The following is a 23,976-nucleotide window of genomic DNA, read 5'->3' on the forward strand; positions in this document are numbered from 1 at the left end:
CTTGGCTCCTAGAAGAGGCAACATGCCTGAGAACTCCTTTTAGGGTCTTCCAGGTCACACTTCTGACCCCCAGAACCTCCAGAGCCTCCTCCTTGCAGCAAAGGGAATCTTGAAGCACAGACAGGAGCATTCACCAGCCCACAGTTATATGGACAACTGGATGGCACTCCCATGAGGCAGGCCACAAGGTACAGTTTGCAGGGATGGACTGGGGCAACGGCTTCCTGCTGCCTCCATCACCATTCTGGAAGGCTGCAAAGTGTGGGGGTCATCTTGCGTGCTGCTCAAGTGACTCCTCCCCAGCCTCCCAATCACAGGAGAGAGAAGAACCCAGGAATTCCTGCTTCCCAGGTCTATGAGTTCAGAGATGACACAGACAGCAGAAAGAAGAAAAGTAACATTTATTAGGCCCTACCACATACATTTATCTTTACATATCTTTACATGTATTATTTTATTTCTCCTCATATGTAACCCTAGAAGAGAATACTAGCAAGGGGCCAAATATCAAATTTGAATACATGTATAGCTGACTCAAAAGCTCAAAACTCAAACAAAAAATGCCCACCTCACTGCATTACACAAAACTGCCCCCCCAGATAGGAAAAATACTCCACTCACCTGGATTTAGGTTTGCTTCTGCCAACACAGGGTGCAGCAGTGGTTCCCAAACCTGGCCTCATTTTCAGAGATTCTGATTTATTTGGTCTGAGGTACGCCCATGTATCCATCTATCTAACTATCCATCTACACATCTATTCTTTTTGCATCTGTAGTTAGAAACCAAGGTGTGGGGACCACAGAATCATCTGGCAGAAAACATGCAGAAGCTGGGGGTCAAGAAACCAGGGCTCAGCTCTTGGCTCTACCATGTACTTGTGGTGTAATCCTTACCCTTCCTGGGTTTATTTCTCACCATAAAAAGTGAAACAGGGGCTTCCCTGGTGGCGCAGTTGTTGAGAGTCCGCCTGCCGATGCAGGGGGCACAGGTTCGTGCCCCGGTCTGCGAGGATCCCACATGCCGCGGAGCAGCTGGGCCTGTGAGCCATGGCCGCTGAGCCTGCATGTCCGGAACCTGTGCTCCGCAACGGGAGAGGCCACAACAGCGAGAGGCCCGCGTACCGCAAAAAAAAAAAAAAAAAAAAAAAAAGTGAAATAATATCTTCTCCGTCAATCTTTCCTACATCGGATGCTTGCAGGCACAATGAATATAGAAATACTTGAACAAGTGGGAAGAAAAGCAAAAGATGAATTTAAGGAATTTTTGTTCTACTTCCCAAAATTTAATAAGCCCGGGATTTACATTCTGAAATCACAATGCTCTGGCTAGTTTGCAAGGAGAGTAAGGGGCATATTAAAACAAAAGACTCAAAAAGTCCCACTAATATGTAGAATTTTGCCAATTAGCCATGTCCCATCCAACCCCACCAATGTGAAAAGGTTTCCTTTGCTAGAAATCTCTTCATTGAAAGTATTTGAGGGCCACTGAATACAGTTAAGCAATGCAGCTTGAGTAGACTGTGAGAAATAAACCATTTTAAGGGCTATTTGACTGGAAATCAGAAAACTTGAGTTTTAATCCATTCTCCTAAACTGCGTGACCTTGGACAAGTCACTTCCTCTCTCTGGGTTTGTTTTCTTATCTGTGAATTAAGGGGACTAGGTTAGATCAAGGATTCAGAGATGCTGATTTATGAAGCCTCATAATGGTCTTCATGAACTTCTTGGGATTGTATGCAAAATTCCATTTGTGTGTGTGGACATTTTTCTGGAGGAGAGGGGACTAAATTTTCATGATTTATAAAGGGGCCTGTAACAAAGAAGAAGTGCAATTCTGCAGCTCGTGGAAGGAAAAGCACATTCACAGAAAGACAGACAAAATGAAAAGGCAGAGGACTTTGTACCAGGTGAAGGAACAAGATAAAACCCCAGAAAAACAACTAAATGAAGTGGAGATAGGCAACCTTCCAGAAAAAGAATTCAGAATAATGATAGTGAAGATGATCCAGGACCTCGGAAAAAGAATGGAGGCAAAAATCGCGAAGATGCAAGAAATGTCTAACAAAGACCTAGAAGAATTAAAGAACAAACAAACAGAGATGAACAGTACAATAACTGAAAGGAAAAATATACTAGAAGGAATCAATAGCAAAATAACTGAGGCAGAGAGCAGATAAGTGACCTGGAAGACAGAATGGTGGAATTCACTGCCACGGAACAGAACAAAGAAAAAAGAATTAAAAGAAATAAAGACAGCCTAAGAGACCTCTGGGACAACATTAAATGCAACAACATTTGCATTATAGGGGTCCCAGAAGAAGAAGAGAGAAAGGACTTGAGAAAATATTTAAAGAGATTATAGTCGAAAACTTCCCTACATGGGAAAGGAAATAGCCACCCAAGTCCAGGAAGCACAGAGAGTCCCAGGCACGATAAACCCAAGGAGGAACATGCCGAGACACACAGTAATCAAACTGACAAAAATTAAAAGACAAAGAAAAATTATTGAAAGCAACAAAGGAAAAACAACAAAATAACATACAAGGGAACTCCCATAAGGTTAACACCTGATTTCTCAGCAGAAACTCTACAAGCCAGAAGGGGATGGCACGAAATATTTAAAGTGATGAAAGGGAAGAACCTACAACCAAGATTACCCTACCCTGCAAGGATCTCATTCAGATTCAAAGGAGAAATCAAAAGCTTTACAGACAAACAAAAGCTAAGAGAATTCAGTACCACCAAACCAGCTCTACAACAAACGCTAAAGGAACTTCTGTAAGTGGGAAACACAAGAAAAGAAAAGGACCTACAAAAACAAACCCAAAACAATTAAGAAAATGGTCATAGGAACATACATATCAATAATTACCTTAAACGTGAATGGATTAAATGCTCCAACCAAAAGACACAGGCTTGCTGAATGCATACAAAAACAAGACCCATATATATGCTGTCTACAAGAGACCCACTTCAGACCTAAGGACACATATAGACTGAAAGTGAGAGGATGGAGAAAGATATTCCATGCAAATGGAAATCAAAAGAAAGCTGGAGTAGCAATACTCTTATCAGATAAAATAGACTTTAAAATAAAGCATGTTACAAGAGACAAGGAAGGACACTACATAATGATCAAGGGATCAATCCAAGAAGAAGATATAACAATTATAAATATATACACACCCAACATAGGAGCACCTCAGTACGTAAGGCAACTGCTAACAGCTATAAAAGAGGAAATAGACAGTAACACCATAATAGTGGGGGACTTTAACACCTCACTTACACCAATGGACAGATCTTCCAAGCAAACAATTAATAAGGAAACACATATTAACAAATATTAACAAATTAAAGAATAAAAACCATATGATCGTCTCATGCAGAAAAAGCTTTTGACAAAATTCAACATCCATTTATGATAAAAACTCTCCAGAAAGTGGGAATAGAGGGAGGCTACCTACGGAAACTACAATCAAGACAAAAAGACAACCCTCGGAACGGGAAATATTTGCAAACGAATCAACGGACAAAGGATTAATCTCCAAAATATATAAACAGCTTATGCAGCTCAATATTAAAAAAAACAAACAACCCGATCAAAAAATGGGCAGAAGACCTAAACAGACATTTCTCCAAAGAAGACATACAGATGGCCAAGAGATTTGCAGGGCAGAAATAGAGATACAGATGTAGAGAACAAACGTATGGACACCAGGGGGGAAAGTGGCGGGGGTGGTGATGGTGATGGTGTGATGAATTGGGAGACTGGGATTGACATATACACTAATATAGATAAAATAGATAACTAATAAGAACCTGCTGTATAAAAAGTAAATAAAATTCAGAAAAAAAGGTGGGGGGCTTGTGACTAAATAAGGCTAATTTTTCAGCTCTCAATTTCTATTCACTTCTCCATAACAATTCTGGAAGTAATGTTTAGATCCTGAGGTATATATAAATAATTCAATCTGGAATCCTGGGGCAAGATACTGACCCTGCTTTCTTCCATATATTCTGATCACGTTTTATTTCTCCAGTGATCTGAGGTGATTTGCTAGTAGGGGGCAGATCTGAATCAAAGCATCCCAAGGGCCTACGATCTGACCTCCTGGAGCTGTGAGTCCCTCCAAGCCGAGTCACAAAGCCCTGAAGCCAACTGGCTGCACCTGTATCCTAATGGTCAGTGCCAAGAGGGCCTCTCTGATTCTGTGGAAACCCCACCTACTCCCACCGTATATGCTCCTTCCCCTTACCCCTATATATCTCCCCACTGGTCTGAAATTTCGCCCCTACGCATTCACTGCTTTGGTTTTGCAAAGTCTGAACATCCTGTGCAACCCAACTCCTTTGAGAAGAGGCATGACATCTTGATTCTAATTAACTAAAACTTGGAAGTGGACGGGTGGGAGGACAGGGAAAGGACTGGAAGGGGGAGTGAGAGGAGTCCTGAAGCTTTGCTCAGGAAATGAGCATTGGCTACACTGGGACCAACCTCAGGGACACAGGAGTCCAAAAGGGCTGTTTACACGCTGTGCCCTACACCCAAAACAAGACTTCTTCCAGGGAAGAGAGCCAGTGCCAAGGCTCAAATTCCACCCGAAGGAAGGGGTGTGGAGAAAGGCGCCCTATACCACCCCTCGCCCCAATTCTGCACCCGCTCTCGCTCTAGGTCAGGCCCGGCAGCACCCCGGCCCGAGGGGGTCGCTTGCTGTGCCGGCCACGGTCCGGCCCAATACAAGAGCCACCTTGGTACTGGGTCTCCGCGGGCAGAGGCAAAACCCACGCTCAGTGTTCTCTTTACCAAGACGAGGTCTTCAAGCCCTTTCTGCAGGGCGAGGTCGCGCTACATTCCCACGCTTCTCCGCCACGGCGGGATCGCGAACCTCCTACAGGAATTCCCTACCTGATTCCCCCTCCCTCCATCCCTGCCCCCCCTTTAGCAAGATGGCGGCGAGAGCACTTCCGCCGTGCGTCCTTAAGGGTGCGTCCGGGCGGCTGCTGCAAGTGCCACTCAACGGGTTCCAGCCTCTTTGCTGCACAGACCACAGCGGTGATGGCGGGCAGACAGTTCGGCTGGAGCCGGGTGGCTCTTCTCCAGCTCTTCCTTGGTGTTAACCTGATGGTGATGCCACCTACCCAGGCCCGGCGTCTGCGTTTCGTTACCTTGGTAATGAGATGGGGTCGCCAAAGGCTCGCCAGTGCTAGGAGGGCACCGGCCTGCGGGTGGAGGGATGGGCGGGGCTTTGCTGGGGTCTGGGGTCCATTGGAGGAGGAGCTGGTTTAAGAAGAGACGACCGGCCTGCGGGGTTGGAGGCCAGGGTTCGCAGTTTTTGTGAAGCTCTGGGGTATTTGGGGGGGCAGGGTGTACGGAATTCAGTATTAGAGGATAGGTCGGGTGAGTCTGCCTTGGGACAGGGATGTAGCTGAATGGTAAGAGGCTCGCGAAGAAAACCTTTGGTGATTTTTTTTCCAGTTTCCCCCACCATCTGCATTGATTTTATTTCTTTTCCTTTCCCACCTGTACTTTTGATTTTCTCAAGGTCTCCAGTGACATTGCTTAGCCAAGTTAGAACCTCTGGAACCTGGAGGAAGTTACTGACTTCTGAGTTGGGGCCTTTTGCAGTTGGTAGAGTTAAGGCTCTCCAGAGGGAGTGACGGCTCCTTCTCAACATGGGGCAGAGTTTGGCTCTGTGTCCACATCGAGGGGACCCTTCTGACCTGTAGGCTAACCATTTTCTTCCCTCAGCTGTACCGACATGGAGACCGTTCGCCAGTGAAGACATACCCCAAGGACCCCTATCAGGAAGACGAATGGCCCCAGGGATTTGGTCAGCTAACCAAGGTGGGTCAGAAGCCAGCTCTCTCTCAGGATGAGCTGTAGAATGAGTGACCTCTAGAGCAGGTTGCAGAGCTTGGGGCCTTACCAAACTGCTTTTTCCCACGTGGGTGCTGATTTTGACATTTCTTAATATTACTTTCATCTGTGCCCAGATTAAAATGGGCATACATAATGCCATGCACAGTCGGCCACTTAATAAATGACTCCTGGTATCAGATTAACCCACTCCTACTTTCAGCCAGGAACTTGGAAAGCAATAGTGGCTAGGCCCTGTGGTAATCGTGAGCCATCCCTTCCCTGTGGGCCTCTTAACCCTTGGGTTTGCCCACAGGAGGGGATGCTACAGCACTGGGAGCTGGGCCAGGCTCTGCGACAGCGCTACCATGACTTCCTCAACACCTCTTACCACCGGCAAGAGGTAAGGCTGGGAGTTCTAGAGGCAAGGGCAATGGGAAGTGCTGTTCTCACCCTCTGCCCTCAGGGAGACTACGGGTGAGGCTGGGCACTCTGGCCTCCCTCCATGCACTTTTAGTTACAGCACAACTACAGGACAAGACATCCAAGGGCTGTCTAGAACAAAACCCTAGAGGCTGAGTTGCCCCTGCTTGGCTTGGAGAGAGGCAAAAGTGATCAAGCATCCAAGCTGACTTAAGGATCTGGCAAAGTAGTTTCTGACTCTGTGAAGTAACTCAGGCTTTCCATCCAAGACACTTACTGAGTACCTGTTATGGGGCAGGCACTATGCTAGCACTGCACATAATGGTGCGCCATACAGATCTGATCTTTGTGCCTAGATGTTGTTATTGTTTCCTTGAGGGCCAGCCGTATCCTGATCTTGCCCTTTCTCACAGCTTATTCCTCCCTTTTCACAAGCAAATATCTCTGTTCCTTATTTTATTTCCTCTCCTCGTCTCTAAGACAGTTATAAAGAGGGGTGTGATTGAAGGCAGTTTCTGCCCTCAAGGACCCAGGCCTAGATAGGGAGACAGGTGTTGTAATAAACCAGGCAAGCAGACAGACCCGAGAGCCTTGTTGACTAAGCACTTTGGACTGGGAGGGGCATTTGAACTAGAGCCATTCCCACAGGAGTTCTTCACAGATGGGGGACAGCTACGCCCCCAGCTGAGTGGGCCTTGGCTGGGAAGAGGGATGGGGAAGGCCAGAGAAGGGGAGAGGGCCAGATGCATGGTTGATTTATAATTTGCTAGGTGACCATCAAGAACAGAACCACCCCTGGAGCTCCAGTGAGGGGCCAGAGCTCTCCCACCCCGCTCCCACAGGTGAGACTTATGTTGTCATCTCCGCAGGTTTATGTGCGAAGTACAGACTTTGACCGGACTCTCATGAGTGCTGAGGCCAACCTGGCTGGACTCTTCCCTCCCGACGGGATGCAGCGCTTTAACCCAAACATCTCTTGGCAGCCTATCCCCGTCCACACTGTGCCCATTGCCGAGGACAGGGTAAGACCAGCCAGCTCTTCCCCAGAGGTGGTGACAGGGACAATTCTGGCCGTTGGCCTGCTGATCCCCGACTCCTTCTCTGCCTCTGCTTCCCCGCTTTGGTCTGCAGCTGCTGAAGTTCCCATTGGGCCCATGTCCCCGTTTTGAACAGCTGCAGAACGAGACCCGGCGGACACCGGAGTATCAGAATGAGAGTATTCAGAATGCAGTGAGTGGGGCTGAGGTGGAGGTCACCACACTGTCCTTTCCCCCAGGGCAGGACTGATCCCCTGATCCATTTTTCATAGCAATTTCTGGATATGGTGGCCAACGAGACAGGGCTTACGAACCTGACACTGGAGACCATCTGGAATGTCTATGACACACTTTTCTGTGAGGTGAGCCGGCTCAGGGTCCCCACTGTGACTGCTCTTCTCATACCTCAACAGGCCTAGGTGACCAGGCCAAGTAGAACACAGTGCCTGGACACCATGCTTACTGGGGAGGTCCAAGCAAGCCACCTCTTGTGAAACAAGGGAACTTCCCTCACTGGTGAAAAAGAACCTCAGAGTGGGAAATAGTTTATCAGTCGTCAGCAGTTCCTGCTTCTGTCCACCCAGAGCTCTCGTGGTATCTGACTCCATCCTGCTGAGTCACACTTCTCGCTCCCAAGCCTGCTTTCCTGTTCCCTGCAGCCTAAACACCATCCACCATGTCTCCTGGTTCCAGTCCCTCTGCCTCTCCTCTCCCTCCCCTTTCTCTCTCTCTCTCTCTCTCTCACACACACACACACACACACACACCCACACACACACACACACACACACACCCACACACACACACACACACACACACCCACACACACACACACACACACACACCCACACACACACACACACACACACACCCACACACACACACACACACACACACCCACACACACACACACACACACACACCCACACACACACACACACACACACACCCACACACACACACACACACACACACACACACACGTACTGTCCCACGTGGGAAGAGAGCTGCTCTCGGGAGAGGCTCTGGCCTAGGCTGGGGAGCTAACCTGCCCGCTGCCGTACACAGCAGACACATGGGCTGGTCCTGCCGCCCTGGGCCTCGCCCCCAACCATGCAGCGTCTGAGCCGGCTAAAGGACTTCAGCTTCCGCTTCCTCTTCGGGATCTACGAGCAGGCAGAGAAGGCCCGGCTGCAGGGGGGTGAGTGACAAAAGCAGCATGTCACTCCCCTGTCAGAACCCTACAGCATTAGACATCTGCTACTGGGGGCTTCTTACATGCTTACTTCTCTGCCTGAAGTGTTCTCTGCTCTTTCAGAACCAGATCCCCCTAGTTATCCCGTCAGCCATCCAGTCTCCCCAGTTCTGCAGATACTTAGCATGTTTGTCACTGTGTGAGTGACCACAGTTAGGTTTTTGTGCTTTTCTGCCATTCATATCCTTAAGTTTCACCCATGTCAGAAGACCCTCCCTTCCCTCAAATGACTTCCTACCTCCAGAGGACCACCGGGGGCCACTCTGAAAGGACGCTGAGAGTGATACACGTCAGTTTCTTCATCTGAGCACCCAAGGGAGTGCCAGCTGCCAGACCTTTCCAACATCTAGAAAGTTTTCAGAGCCTACACATGACAGAGTTCCCCTGGCCTGGAGCCCCCATCCAGTGTGCTCTGAAGCAATCTTAAGTTTATATTTATTCCCAACTGGAATTCTTCAAACATGGGCAGGGCCTCGTAGCTCCTTTATAAAGAAATGGGCAGGTTTCCACACCTGTGAGAAATACAGATACCTTGTTTTGTCTTGCTTCCTTCTGTAAATTTGGAAGTTATTAGACAGCAGGGGCTGCTGTAGAGTTTGCGTGGTTCCCCTGAATCTAAAGCATTCTCTGTGCTGGTGATCAGACCCAGGACTGGCAGAGGGGGGGAGGACCTCAGATAGGTCTAGTCAGAAGACGGTGATGGCTGTAGCCACTGACACTGGGGACTCTCTCCTTCAGGAGTCCTGCTGGCTCAGATACGGAAGAACCTGACCCTGATGGCAACCACCTCCCAGCTCCCTAAGCTGCTGGTCTACTCTGCGGTAAGCTCCCACAGTCCCCAGTGTGCTGACGTCACGTAGGAGCTGGATCTCTCCTCTCTTCACCGCCTGGGGGTGTGGGGGGCAGTGCTGATGGGGAGCCCTTCTCTCCTACAGCACGACACCACCCTGGTTGCTCTGCAAATGGCGCTGGATGTCTACAATGGTGAACAAGCCCCCTACGCGTCCTGCCACATATTTGAACTGTACCAGGAAGATACCGGGTGAGTGGAGCTATGGGTCTGCCCTGAGGAGAGGCGCTCACGTGGGGACTGTGGGCAGCTCCCATCTTGTCTCCTATCAACCCTCAGGAATTTCTCAGTGGAAATGTACTTTCGGAATGAGAGTAACAAGGCCCCCTGGCCGCTGATCCTGCCTGGCTGCCCTCACCGCTGCCCGCTGCAGGACTTCCTTCGCCTCACAGAGCCTGTTGTGCCCAAGGATTGGCAGCAGGAGTGCCGGCTGGCAAGCAGTCCTGCAGACACAGGTGAGCTGCTGCCTGCCTCCATGCTGGCCGTGTCCCAGAACAGCTTACAATTCATATCCACAGGTCTCGAGAGAGCTGATGCACTTCCAGCCGTCCTGTTGCAGGGATGGCAGTCCTTTAGCCAGCTCAGACGCTACATGGTTTGGGGCGAGGCCCATCCTATCCCTAGACAGTTAATTTCCCACCCTGAGACGTACTCCTCACCCTCAGGCGATGCCCCTCTTCTTATACTAAGAGAAAATAAAAGCAACCGGGAGAGAACTGTCTTGTCTTCCCACCACCAGGTGTTCCAGCTTACTCGCTGGTACAAGCCACCACTTGGAGCCAGCCTTTCCACTTACACTCTGGGTCCATCTCTTCTCACCTCCACACGGACCCCGGTGCTCAGTGTTACCGCTCTACTGGATCAGTGTCATCTCAAAGCCTAACAAAAACCTCTTTGGCCCACGTCCTTCTCCAGCTGCCACTCCTTTTCTCTCCCCCCTTTTCGGGTGTAATCCTTCAAAGGGTTGCCTAGACTCTGGTGTCACTGCCACACTGCCCATTCTCTCAGACTCACACTGGACAGTCTTATGTCACCTGCCACTCCATGGAAGCCACTCTTGTCAAGGACCAATGACCTCCTCTTACCAAAGCCAGTGACCAATTCTTAGCTTCTCTCACCTCTCAGCAGCATTACAGAATCGATCACTCCTTCCTTAAACACTTCCTTGGCTTCTCTGGTTTTTCTAACTCAGAGGCAGCTTCCTTTACTAGCTTTTCCTCCCCACTAACCAGTGGATGGCCCAGGGCTCAGCCTCGCTCTTTCCCCATCCATGCCTGCTCCCAAGGTGAGTTTACCCAGCCTTATAGCCTTATATTACCATCTTCATGCTAAGTTCTGTCTTTTTATGACTCACAGATTCATGGCCTCTTCTCTGAGCTGCAGGGTCACATATACAGCTGCTGACTTGAGGTCTCTACATGGATGTCAACTAATGCATGTCACAGTTGAAGTCTAAATCCAAATGCTCAAAAATCAATCAATCCATCCAAATGCTCTTCCCCCAAATCTGCTCTTCCTCCAGGCTTCCCCACCTTAGTAAATGCAACCTAGGTGTATAGCATAACCCAAAGCGCTCTCCTGAATACCCTCTTCCTCAGACCCCACCTCCAAACCACTAGCAGATCCTACCAGCCCAATCTTTGAAGTACACGCTCTTGCTCCCTAGCCCAGTCTGCCATCATCTCTTGCCTGAAGTACTGAAAAGCTTCCTAACATTCTTTCTGATTCTGTTCTTGGCCTTACCAGTGTTTCAGCACAACAGAGTTAATTTTTTTAAAACATAAATCAGTTCACATCACTACTCTTCTCAGAATCTTCCAGTGGCTTCCCATTACATTTGGAATAAAACCCAAGTTCTTGGGCTTCCCTGGTGGCACAGTGGTTAAGAGTCCACCTGCCAATGCAGGGGACACGGGTTCGAGCCCTGGTCCGGGAAGATCCCACATTGCCGCAGAGCATCTAAGCCCGTGCACCACAGCTACTTAGCCTGTGCTCTAAAGCCCGTGAGCCACAACTACTGAGCCCGCATGCCACAAGTACTGAGCCCGTGCGCCTAGAGCCCATGCTCCGCAACAAGAGAAGCCACTACAGTGAGAAGCCCACGCACCAAGTCCTCCAGGCCCTACTTGGTCTGGTCCTCTGCCCTCATCTCCTGTGCTCATGTATTCTGCTCTAGCGATACTGACTTTCTTGCTGGTCCTAGAACATGCCAGGCAAATTCCCTTTTGCATTTGCTTCCCGTCCACCCACCCCATCCCCTGACCCCTGGCCTCAGGACACTCTTCTCTCAGATCTTTTGTATGTCTCAGTGACTCCAGGTCTCTGTTCAAATGGTCACTTTCTCAGTGACACCTTCCCTGACTGACCTACCTCTCCATCATTTCCCCCTTACCCTGCTTTGTTTTCCTTTATGGCATTTGCCACTAATCCATCATGTCTATCATTTGCCTGTCATGGCATCTCCTCTCCTAGAATGTAAAATCTACAAGGGAGACTTTGTCTTGGCCCCCTGTGATATCCCCATTGTAAGAACAGCACCTGGCGTGTGGCAGGCACTCATATTTGCTGAATGAACACTGACATGACCTTTCTCTCGCCCTCCCTGCCCCGTGCCCAGAGGTGATCGTGGCCTTGGCTGTATGTGGCTCCATCCTCTTCCTTCTCATAGTGCTGCTCCTCACCGTCCTCTTCCGGATGCAGGCCCAGCCTCCTGGCTACCGCCACGTTCCAGACGGGGAGGACCATGCCTGACAACCACTCAGCCCCCTTCCCTCTGCCTCCTCAGGGAGGTGGGCTGGGCCTTGCTCCTGACTGTTGCTGCTCCCCAGCCCATGGACAGGAGACCCTGGGTTGGGCCTCCCTCTGGTCACCCCAGCCTAGATGAACAAGTGGGGCTCAGCTTGGCCTGTGGCACCTGTCACTCAGCATTCATGTGCCTGACGTTAACCAAGTACTGTGTTGGACACTGGCTTTCTCCAAACAGGATTTGCCTCCTCCATGCTCCCTTCTAAGGACCTGAAATGTAGACGAGTATTCAAGTTTCACTCAGGACCTAGGATAAACAGGCTGAAGGAGTTGCCGCTTGATCTGCTTTGCCTCTCCATCAAGCCCTGCTCACTCTCTCTTCCAACCTAGAGTGTTTGGCAAATGGCCCAGAGGACACGGTCTTGCCTCTCAGTGCTTATTTTAGTGGGAAAAACTGCACAACACTGGGGGTACAAACACTGGCCACCAAGGAACCAGATCACCCAAGAGCCAGCCAGCGAAGTTTTCCTTTGTCCAGCAGAAGCCACCATTAACTGGAGTCAGACATAATGCTTCCAGCATCTTTGTCACCCCTGCACCTTGAGCAGGTCGGAAGGATGTGGGTACTTGGGAGGGAGTCGGGGGAGGTGTGGGGGGGTGAGTTGTACAGAACCACGAAACTACTATCCCTCTCATCTAGGCTGGGATCTCCTGGGATCTGCCAGGGATCTCCAGCTGGCAGGTTGTGAGCTGAATAGCTCCTGACTGTGGCCCAGAATAGGGCTGAGACAGCTTCCAGAGAATGAAGGTTTTGGACTCTTAGTGCTGTTTTCTGTGCCTTTTCTTCATTTTGGGGACCTGAGAAGCCCTTTGACCAGGTCAGTGCTGGAAGACCCACTCAGAAGCTCAGTCGAGTATGGTTTTATTGGCCATGTGAATAGTGAACACAAATCGAAAACCACTACCTGATCCTCTGCCACTGCATGTCAGAGAGGAGAAAAGAGAAGCTTGGCTCCAGGCTAGATATAGCAAGGACGCTTGGGGCAGCTGGGTCGCCAACTCTGGAGTTTCTGGAGCTACGTCCAGAACGGTACATGCCAGTATCCCAGTCCCAGTGTCGCAGTCCCAGTGCCCCTGCTCCAACCCTAAGGACTCGGATACCTCTGGCCCTTTAACACAAAGCCGCCTCTTCTCGCAGAACTTGTTCCCATGGGGCTCCAAGCCCTTGCTTGGCCCCCACCTTCATTAATGTCTCTCATTTACGCTTCCCAGCTTCCTCCTGGCTCCAAATGAGAATGTGATAACCTAGGAGGAGTGAGACCAGTCTGACTTGCACCGTCCATTATCAGCCTCTGAAAACTTGGGGCTGGCGTGGGGAACCTAGGACTTGGTAAGGAGATACCAGGAAACTGGGCAGCAGCCAGGCATTGCTGTGACCAAGACAAAGCAAGAGGGATGGAGGGCCTAGGCCAAAGAGCCCGCTGTCCCCTGGTCATCATCTTTACTGACTACGACCCTGGGGTGAATGGAGCAGCACTAAGCGGAGGTTAACCTGCCCTGAACCTTGGGGAGTAGGGTGGGCTTTACCAGCCTGAGATTCACTCACCCATCACAGAGGCCAGTGTGTCCCCCATGGGATTGAACTCATTGAGCTGCAGAGACAAGGGGATAAGCATGAGGAGGGAATGAGGGTACTGGGAGAAGGGCACATAAGGATTAATTTCTGGTCGTTTTTGATCCAATAAGGTAAGGTGAATCCCTGCTTCCTCCCATTATTATTTGAGGGCCCAAGCCTCACCGACATGATACCAGAAGATTCTGGGTCATACAGCTGATACATCATCTTTCCTGAGATTCCGTCAAACACATCGATCGTCCTTAATTCATGGGAGGTACAACTTTTGAAATTAGGATCTGGGTATCGGCCCACGACAATGAGGTTGTACCGAGGATGCCAGGTTGCCTAGGAGATGGAGAGGCAGGTCACAAGAGTAAACGCAGAACACTGTCAAGAGGGACATCAAAAGTATCTTTGCCACTAACAACACTTGTTAATACAACTGCCAACAATTTAATAATGGAGATAAGACCTACATGAAACAACAGGAATGGTTTTCAAAAAGTGCGTGCGCATCTACCGTTGCAAATTTAAAATCCCCAGCTGGCCTCCCTGACCCTTAGGACACCTTCAGGCCTTCTCTCTCCTTTGCACTTCCTGAGATCATACCAACTGATAAATGTTTTAACATCAGCCCGACCCAGACATGAACCAAAGAGGTAAGCCTACAAACAAAGCGAAAAGCCTCCGGTAAGCAAAACCAAATAGGACCTAATAAGTTCTGAAGTAATCCCACTACTCTCCCTCCTCCATCAATGTCAATGAGTTGAGTAGAAAATGGCTAGTGACTGAAAAAGGGGAGGACACCTGTGTTCCTCAGATCACCCTGCTCAAAACAAATCTATCAGCTATTGGAATGACAGAACTTGATGGGATTTTCCCAAGAAAGCTTTTCCAGGAAGTTCTGAAGGAGAAAAGACATGGTTAGCAGGAAGGAAGAAGTGCTACCGGCAGTGGCTTGGAAATAAGTCACAAATAAGTCACACCTGGGATGCTGTTGGTTGGGCTGGCTGGATACCAAGTGGGAGATAAGGAAGGATCAATGGGGAACACCAACTGCTAAAGGACCCTGATGTTACTGAGAGCTTGGATTTGATTTGAGGTATGTGGGGGCCACTCTACTACCAAGTCATCACTGTTCACTGAGTACTTACTAGGCGCTAAGCACGTTGCCATGTGCTTTAAGTATAAGGATTTATCCTCACAACAACCTTGTCAGGCAGATACCATTATTCGCTTTTTTTTTTTTTTTTTTTTTTTTTGACTGTGTCCCCTGCATCGGCAGGCAGACTCCCAACCACTGCGCCACCAGGGAAGCCCTATTCGCTTTTTATAGACCAGGAAACTGGGATCCAAAATTTGAGTAATTTGCTCAAGGATTCTAACCCCGGGGGTGTCCGCCTGCCTGAACTATGCTATACTGACTAGAGAAGTACAGGCATGAGATCTGGAGGTCTGAAGAGGGGCTGTGGTTCTAGGAAAGAATATATACTAGTAAAGCAGAAGGACTGGCAGAGTTCAGACTGCTTGGGGCATGAGCAGGAAAGAATCACAGGACTTGAGGACTGTAAGCCTTAGGGACTGAGGCCAGAGAAGCCGCTAATGAGGGCTAAGGTTAGGTTGCAGATCAGCTGCACACACAGGTAACTGAAACTAAGGGCAGAACCGAGGGTTAAGATCTCAGAAAGTGCCCACAGTGAGAGCTGGGCTGCGTGGAAAAAACTCAGGGAAATAAGCTTATCAAAGAGACATGATGAAAACTCAGCAAAATGGGATCACAGAGCTGGACAAAAGGTACAGAGAGAGCCAGAGAATAAGAGATTGCTTTGTGTCAGCGCAGGAAGAGGTCTAGCATTGAAGGCTTCTGCATCTGCCCCCTTCTCCCCACCCTGGTAGACCTGATCCATCCCATGATCACAGCTCCCTTCCCTCCATTACTTACCTTGATGGGTGTCAGGTGCTGGAAGTGACGATGAGGGTGTGGGATCACGCTTGGGGGGCAGTCCCACTGGGAGGCAGAGTAAACACGGATCTCACTCTTCTGGTCAGTGGTCAGGAGCTGGGCACCGTCGGGACTGAAATGAGCTGGCAAAGTGAAAAGCCCCTGAGCTCAGGGAACCACAGGCCCCCTGTTGTCCTGGCCCTCACAGGCCTCTTGCAGGGGCACCCTCCCTCCCTCTCCTTTCTAGAGACTGGTGGAAGGGAGGTGAATCTGGGCTGCGAACAAAAACATCCTAGAGGCTCAACAGCTGATAGGAGCAGCTAGAGTCAGAAAGGCTTCAGGACTTCAGCTTGGCCGATGCTATCAGGGGTATAAAGGTTTGGCCTAGTGGCTTCTACACTTTGAGGGAAAACCCCTGAAGCGGTCGGGTCAGCAGGGTCTGCAGGAAGGACGAGGTCTGGTATATCACACCTGCGTTGACGGGATGCCTGTGCAGCAGCGAGTAGAGGAAGCTGGATTTCCCTCTAACCTGGCGCAGGTCCCAGATTTTCACTGTTTGATCTACGGAGGCTGTGGCCAGCAACCAATCACAGCACGGGTTCAGGGCCACGTGGGTCACTTTCTTTTTGTGCATTCTCAGATTCCAAAGCTGCAGAGAAGAGCTCGGTTCAGGTGGGGGGTGCAGAACCGAGGCTGGGGGTCAGGGAGGGAAGGGGAGGACCTGGGCTCCAGAGAACGCACCTCCCTGCCGTCCATGTTCAGCAGGATCACGTTCCCCACGTTATCTCCTGTGACCACCACTCGGCTTCTGACAGACACATCCAGGCTGCAAAACCAGAAGCTGGAGGGAGAGACTGTGCTGTAAGATTCTTGGGGACAGAGGCAAGTTCCATTTATTCGCTGTTGCAGCTCACGTATATTAGACAGTCAATAAATATTTGTTGAATGAATGAATAACTTGTCGTGGATTCCCAGTGAGGAGCACTCAGACTTGTCTACCATCCCCACAGAGGTTATGGGGGTGGTGGGGCTCAGAAACTTGTCCAGTTACTGCTGGGCCCAGGATCCTCAGCTACTCAGAGTCCCTGAAGCAGCCATACCCAGAGCCATAACGAAGGTCCCCAGGCGGGCTTGCCCCCTTCAGCCCTGGGTCCTGAGGAAGACTCAGGTATTGCTTTCTCCCTTCACCCTCCACCCTTGGTCGGGCCAAAGGAGATGTGACACACCAAACAGGGACTGCCCAGCTCTGTTCCTCACAGCTGGCTAGAAAGGAACTTCTGCCCCCTTCTGAGCATTCAGGGGGAAAGGCACACACAACTCAGAAGCTGTATCTTGTTCTTTTGTCCCTCAGACTACATGATGTGAAGAGATGGGGTTGGAGGGTGCTTCAGGGATCCTGATACCCAGCCAGGAGAGCTCAGATTCACATTTTTTGCCCTCAAATCCTTGCTACACTGCCTTTTGCATCCCTTGTAAACATCTTTCAGGGGGAGGGCTTCTTGTGGAAGAGTAAGTCTATTCTGTCACCTGTCCTATTGCTCCTGTATTTCTTACCCCTGTGGGGCAGCCCAGTGCTAGTTAGACCCCCACACCCCCAAATACTTAGGGAGCAGAGTCATGTCTCTTGCTAGAAATCAAAGTGACAAGCATTTTGTAATTTCTCCAGCCACTTGCTCTTGGGGAGTCCAAAGTGCTTTATGGACATGATTGTATCCATTTAAGCTTCCATCAAGGAACTGGTCAGGTCATTACACCCCAGTGAATGCAAGGAATGGAATCTTAAGTTCTTCATTCCTGGTCCAGGCTTTAAGTGGCTTTCTAGGCAAATGCCATGTTGACTTGTCCAGTGAGAATTAAGGTCTAGTCTAATACAGGAATGACTGACAGAAGAGCTGAAGCTCCAGAACCACTCCCTGAAGCAGTAACCCACCTGGCCCAGAGTAAGAGCAGCTAAAGAAAACGTCTGAGAAAGAGAGGGAAACGTGGAAAGGAGCTAACACCTTTCCTTTCTTCCCCGTGCCAGGTTTGGGTGAAAGAAATGGGACCTGGATGCTCTCGCCAGAACTACACCGAGAGCCTAGAAGCCCTTTCCCCTCTGAGTTAAACTACTCACTTGCAGGTGCCTGAGCTGGCAAAAACTCGGAGAGTGTTGCCTTTAAAGTCTTGCAGCCTAGTTGTTCCCTCCATTGAGGAGGTGAAAAACTGGTTGGTATTGAGAGGGTTAAACTTCAGCCCAGTGATGCTCCCTCCAGCTCCAATCTAACACAAGGAAGAAAAAAGCCAGTGAGTGACAACGGCCCAGGAAGAGGACCAGGCCTGGGTGCACATACTCCGCTCAGACACAAGAGCCAGCCAGACTGCACTTGGGGCCAGGCCAGCTTAGATGCCTAGACAGTAGGATGCTCTCCACAGTACTGTTTCTTAAGGTTTTAGTTTTAATTTCATACTTTTTAATTAACATACAGTAAATTTGTTGTTTTTGGTATACAGTTCTATGAATTTTAACACACGTATAGATTTGAATAACCACCACCAAAATGAGGGTGCAGGACAGTTGTGTCACTTCCCCCAAAATCCCTTGTGCTCTCCCACTGGAGTCCCATCCTCCCCCCGACTCCTATCCCCTGGCAACCACTGATCCGTTCTCCATCACTATACAATAGTTTTGCCTTTGACAGACTGTCATATAAATGAATTATACGGTATGCAGCCTTTTGAGACTGGCTTCTTTCATTTCACTCAGTGTAATGCCCCTGAGTTTCATCCAACTTGCTGTCTGTATCTATAGTTCATCCCATTGTATTGCTGAGTATTCCATTGTGTGAATGTACCATAATCTATCATATAATTGCTCTTTTCAGAAGAGCTTCAGCTTGGAACAGTGGCTGGGTTAGGAGGGCTGATGTCAGATCTGAGCTCCTTCCTGTTTTTTCCAGACATCTCAGACAATGATGATGAAAATAATCATGACATCAGTAGCATAACCTTATTAAGTGTTTATTATATATCAAGCACTGTTTTAAGAACTTTACATCCTCAAGGCTCTTCCTCCACTTCTCCCGTATGCTGTTGCTATCCCAGCCTTGTATGCTGTTGCTATCCCAGCCTTAGTTCTACAAGGCCTCTTACACAACATCCACTTAACTCAATCAGCATACTAACTGGTACTTTCCATTCCCTCTCTAAAACATTCTGATGCCCACGGTTCACCAAACCCTTGCTGCTATATGATAATCTGCTCCCACTAGCTGAATTCTATGCTTACAAAGGGTTAGTTGTGTTTGTTCTTAAACCTATGTATGCCAGTTGTAGTTTGTATTGTAATCATGTAATTTAATTTACATGATGTGATTTATTAAACATTTAAACTTTAAACACTTAAAACATTTCATCAAATGTAATTTAATTAAACTGATGAAATATGTGCAAAAAGAAAGACTATTGTTATTTCTATGAAATCCATATGAACACTTTGGAAAAACTAGATAAAAATGATTTGCTAAAAAAAAAATGATTTGCTAAAAATAATAGTTGTTGAATTAAGCATGGGTGAGATACTTATAAACAATTAGGGTGGGAAACAGTAATAAAAATTTTAAAAGAATCTGCAATCAGATTGCTCCACAACTAATTTTAAATTATGTCTCCACTTTTGGGGAATGGAAACTAGACCCTATAAAAAAGGCATTATGGATATGGTTTATGTAAGACCGGGTGAACCCTAATCAGTGAACACTTACTCCAAGAAAAGGACTGGCCCTGTGTCAAAGCGTTAGTAATAAACACATGTAAACAATTTAAGGTAAAACGCATGAGCGTTCTAGCAAGGGTGGGCTAAATGGTTATGACCAACTCTTGCACTGAGAAGGACTAACCAAACCTGGATAAAATATGAAAAAGAGATATGTCTGAGACTTCCAATTCCAGTGATGGTGGGTTAGCTGGTGTCAGGCCAACCTTCTGTCAAGAAAAACTAGAAAAGACAGAAAAAATGCATGTTTTCAAAGGAAAGTCTGAAGTCAACGAAGAACTATCAAGGCATCAAGGACTTGAAGTCCAGCCTCCTAGAGAGAAGAGAAGCAGAGAGGTACGCCCGACATTTCGATGCTGCTTTTCCTCCTGAGGCGTATGCAGATAAGAAAGTGGTGGGTGAGAAGCTGAAGAGAGGTTCTGTCCGTCTCAAGAGGGGCAAAAACTGGAGTTCAGACCTGTCAAGGAGGAGAGGTCTTGGAAAAAACCCAGCTTTTAGTTAGGATCCCCGAAACCCTGAAAATAAGAGCAAACTGGAAACAGACCATCCCTCACAAAGACTGAAGTCCAGATTCAAATCATTTCAATCGCTGATCAGATTAAGATGATCTGATTCCACCTGACCTGCCTGCCAGAGGAAAGAAATTCTTTCTGGAGGAAAATAACAGCACTCAAAACTTCAAATTGTATCTCTACAAGTTTTTATATGCAATATTTGGCATCAAATCTAAAATTATCCAGAATATCAAATAACCAATAACTAAGAGAAAAAACAATAGTTGAAAGACACTCACAGGAGATCCAGGTATTGGTGCTAATAGACACAGGCTTTAAAATAATTGTAATTAGAATACATTTAAAAAATAGAGCTAATTTAAAAATGGACAAAGGGAATTCCCTCGCGGTCCAGTGGTTAGGACTTGGCGCTTTCACTCCCGTGGCCCAGGGTTCAATCTCTGGTTGGGGAACTAAGATCTGGCAAGCTGCACAGTGCAGCCAAAAAAAAAAATGGACAAAGGATTTCAACAGACATTTCTCCAAAGAAGATATACAAATAGTCAGTGGCACATGAAAAGATGCTCAACATCATTAGTCATTAGGGAATTGCAAATCAAAACCACAATGAAATACTATTTCACATCCACTAGGATGGCTGTAATCAAAAAGACAATTACAAGTGTTGTAAGACAGCCTATGGAATGGGAGAAAATACTGCAAACTATATATCTGATTAGGGGTTAATATTAACAATATATAAGGAACTTGGACAACTCAATAGCAAGAAAACAATCTGATTAAAAATGGGCAAAGGATTTGAATATACATTTTTCCAAAGAATATATACAGATGGCCAACAGGTATATGAAAAGGTGCTCAACATCACTAATCATCAGGGAAATGCAAAACTACAATGAGATATCACCTCACACCTGTTAGAATGACTATTATCAAAAAGACAAGCGATAACAAGTGCTGGCCAAGATGTGGAGAAGAGGGAACTCTTGAATACTGTTGATGGGAATGTAAATTGGTAGAGGCATTATGGAAAATAGTATGGAGGCTCCTCAAAAAATTTAAAATAGAACTACCATATGATCCAGTAATTCCATTTCTGGGTGTATATCAAAAGGAAATGAAATCAGTTTCTCAAAGAGTTCTGTCCTCCTGTGTTCATTGCAGCATTATTCACAATTGCCAAGATACGGAAACAACTTAAGTGTCTGCTGATGAATGAATGGATAAAGAAAATGTGGTATGTGTGTGTGTATAATGGAATATTATTCAGCCTTAAAAAAAGGGAAATCCTGCCATTTGCAACAACATGGATGAACATGGAGGACGTCAGACACAGAAAAACAAATACTGAATGATCTCAATTTCATGTGCAATCTAAAAAAGTCAAACTCACAAAGGCAGAGAGTAGAATAGTGGTTGCCAGGGGCTGGGGTGCGGGGAGGGGAATGGGGAGATGTTTGTCAAAGGGTACAAAGTTTCAGTTATTCTTGAGATCTAATGTACAGCATGGCGACTACAGTTAATATACTGTACTGTATACTTGAAATTTTCTGAGTAGATAAGTGTTCTCAGCACGCATGCACACACACAAAAATCTATGTAAGGTGATGGATGTGAATTAGCTTGATGGTGTAATCATTTCACAGTACATACATGTATTAAAACATCATGTGGTACACCTTAAATATGTACAATTTTTGTCAGTTAAGTGTGAGGATGTGGAGGAACTGAAGCCCTCCTACATTGCTGGTGGGAAAGTGAAATGGAGCAGTTGCTTTGGCAAACAGGCAATTCCTCAGAAAATTAAACACAGAGTTACCATATGACCCAGGAGATATATACACCCAAGAGATATATACTCAACAGAAATGAATATGTTGATGTAAAAACTTGTATGCAGATACTCATAGGAGCATATTCATAATGATAGTTAAAAAAGCTAAATATCAATGACTCAAACATCCATCTCAAGGAGCTGTAAAACAAACAAGAAGCTAAAACCAAAGAAAGTAAAAAAAAAGAACAGAAATTAATGAAATAAAACAAATACACTGTGGAAAGAATCAACAAAGCCAAAAGTTGGTTCCATGAAAAAACTAATATAATTAAATTGATAAATCCCTGGTGAGAATGACCAAACAAGAAGGCACAAATAACCAATTTAATGAATGGAAAAGATTATCAATATAAATCTTAGACATTTTAAAATAAGAGGACATCATAAACCATCTTTTGCCAATAAATTTGAAAACTTAGAGTTAATAGTCAAATTCCTAGAAAAGTACAAACTTGCCAGACTGACAGAAGATGAAAAAGAAAAATCTGAATACCCTGGTATCTATTAAAGAAATTGAGTCATAACTAAAAACTTTCTTGCCAAGTAAATTCCAGATCCTAATGGCTTCAGTGGTGAATGTACTAAATATTTAAGGAAGAAACAATCTTTTTTTTTTAAACTTTATTTTCAAACTATCTCAAACTCATAGAAGAGTTGCAAGAATAGCACAAAGAACTGTTTTTCCGGAACCATTTGATAATAAATTGCCAACATGATGTCCCATCACACTCAAACACTTTATTGTGTACTTCCTACAAGAATATTCTCTGACATAGCCACAGTAAAACCGTAAAACCACCAAAACTTAGTGGTATCTGAAGTAGTTCAAGCTCATAGAAGCAGAAAGTAGAACTGTGGTTGCCAAAGGCTGGAGGGAAGGGGAAATGGTGAGTTGTTATTCAGTGGGCACAGTTTCAGTTTTACAAGATGAAAAAGTTCTAGAACTCTGTTGCAAAACAATGTGAATATAGTGTTAGTGCACTTAAAAATGGTTCAGATGATACATTTTGTGTTATGTGCTTTTCCCACAGTTTTTAAAAGAAGCAGTATCACTTGCTAGAAATATAACTGTAAAGGTAAAAGAGTGAAAAAAATAACATTTAAATGAAAAAATCGACTATAACTAATGAACCAAAACAAACAAAAAACAGTGTAGTTTACCACATTAATAGAATAGAGGAAGAAAATCATTGCTGACCTCAAGAGACAAAAAAGTATTTGATGAAATTCAATTATCATTTACGATAAGAGCTTCTGGCAAACTATGAATAAAAGAGGAACTTACTCAATCTGATAAAAGGTATTTAAAAACAAGTTTTAAAAACAAACAAGCTCTTAGGTATATACACAAAAGAACTGAAAACAGTTCTAACAAAAACTTGTACATGAACATTCATGGCAGCTGAATCATAACAGCAAAAGGCAGAAACAATCCAAATGTCCATCAACAGATGAATGACGAAACAAAATTTGGTGTATTCATACAATTGAATATTATTCAACTACAAAAAGGAATAAAGGGCTGATACATGCTATAACATGGATGAACCCTGAAAACATTATGCTAAGTGAAAGGAGTCAGACCCCAAAGGACAAATATTTATTGTATGATTCCACTTATATGCAGTACCTAGAATAATCAAATTCAGAGACAGAAAACAGATTAGTAGGGCTGAGGGGAGGGGTAATAGAGAGTCATTGTTTAATGGGTACAGAGTTTTATTTGGGGATGAAAAAGTTCTGGAGATGGATATTGATGATGGTTGCACAACAATGTAAATGTACTTAGTACCACTGAGTTGTATGCTTTAAAATGGTTAAAATGGTAATTTTCATGTTATGTATATCTCAACACAATAAAAAGTAGCAGAAACCTTATTTAATGACAAAAAATAAAAGCCTTCTATAATCAAGAATAAGACAAGGGGCTTTCCTGGTGGCACAGTGGTTGAGAGTCCGCCTGCCGATGAGAGGACACAGGTTCGTGCCCTGGTCCGGGAGGATCCCACATGCCCTGGAGCGGCTGGGCCCGTGAGCCATGGCCGCTGAGCCTGTGCATCCGGAGCCTCTGCTCCACAGCGGGAGAGGCCACAACGGTGAGAGGCCCGCATACCGCAAAAAAAAAAAAAAAAAAAAAAAAAAA

General features: G+C 46.5%; 2 protein-coding genes across 7 annotated transcripts in view; one reads left to right on the plus strand and one right to left on the minus strand.

The window, feature by feature from the left end:
• Positions 1–5,018: 5,018 nt before the first annotated feature.
• On the plus strand, positions 5,019–12,995 carry ACP2 (acid phosphatase 2, lysosomal). 3 transcript variants are annotated; one of them, XM_024748667.1, is made up of 11 exons: positions 5,019–5,173; positions 5,753–5,848; positions 6,177–6,263; positions 7,153–7,305; positions 7,415–7,513; positions 7,593–7,682; positions 8,389–8,521; positions 9,314–9,396; positions 9,511–9,617; positions 9,705–9,880; positions 12,043–12,995. In XM_024748667.1, exons 1-11 carry the CDS (start codon positions 5,060–5,062, stop codon positions 12,174–12,176), a joined length of 1,272 nt encoding a protein of 423 aa, XP_024604435.1. In that variant the 5' UTR covers positions 5,019–5,059; the 3' UTR covers positions 12,177–12,995. The 3 variants fall into 3 exon arrangements, with proteins under 3 accessions (XP_024604435.1, XP_024604434.1, XP_024604433.1); XM_024748666.1 differs by having other exon boundaries at positions 12,409–12,992; XM_024748665.1 differs by lacking the exon at positions 12,043–12,995 and having other exon boundaries at positions 9,705–11,385.
• An 81-nt stretch (positions 12,996–13,076) lies between these two features.
• Positions 13,077–23,976, minus strand: part of DDB2 (damage specific DNA binding protein 2) — a 22,133-nt gene continuing 11,233 nt past the window's right edge. For 2 of the 4 annotated variants that reach the window (XM_024748669.1, XM_024748668.1), the window contains 5 exons: positions 17,844–17,989; positions 16,472–16,571; positions 16,202–16,379; positions 15,731–15,873; positions 13,077–14,133 (listed from right to left, as the gene is read on the minus strand). In XM_024748669.1, the coding sequence (XP_024604437.1) occupies positions 13,780–14,133; positions 15,731–15,873; positions 16,202–16,379; positions 16,472–16,571; positions 17,844–17,989 (921 nt within the window). In that variant the 3' untranslated portion in view covers positions 13,077–13,779. The remainder of the gene's footprint in view (positions 14,134–15,730; positions 15,874–16,201; positions 16,380–16,471; positions 16,572–17,843; positions 17,990–23,976) is intronic. The other 2 variants (XM_024748671.1, XM_024748670.1) reach the window with 2 other exon arrangements.

Source organism: Neophocaena asiaeorientalis, unplaced genomic scaffold (genome assembly GCF_003031525.2).
Source record: "Neophocaena asiaeorientalis asiaeorientalis breed wild unplaced genomic scaffold, Neophocaena_asiaeorientalis_V1.1 scaffold43, whole genome shotgun sequence".
Taxonomy (NCBI): domain Eukaryota; kingdom Metazoa; phylum Chordata; class Mammalia; order Artiodactyla; family Phocoenidae; genus Neophocaena; species Neophocaena asiaeorientalis.

Bases quoted from the DNA above. Each gene is read 5' to 3' on its own strand.
- ACP2 (XM_024748665.1), top strand. From the start codon at position 5,060: ATGGCGGGCAGACAGTTCGGCTGGAGCCGGGTGGCTCTTCTCCAGCTC. The intron at 7,683-8,388 runs GTGAGCCGGCTC...TGCCGTACACAG, and splicing joins ATGACACACTTTTCTGTGAG to CAGACACATGGGCTGGTCCT. The intron at 9,397-9,510 runs GTAAGCTCCCAC...TCTCTCCTACAG, and splicing joins AGCTGCTGGTCTACTCTGCG to CACGACACCACCCTGGTTGC.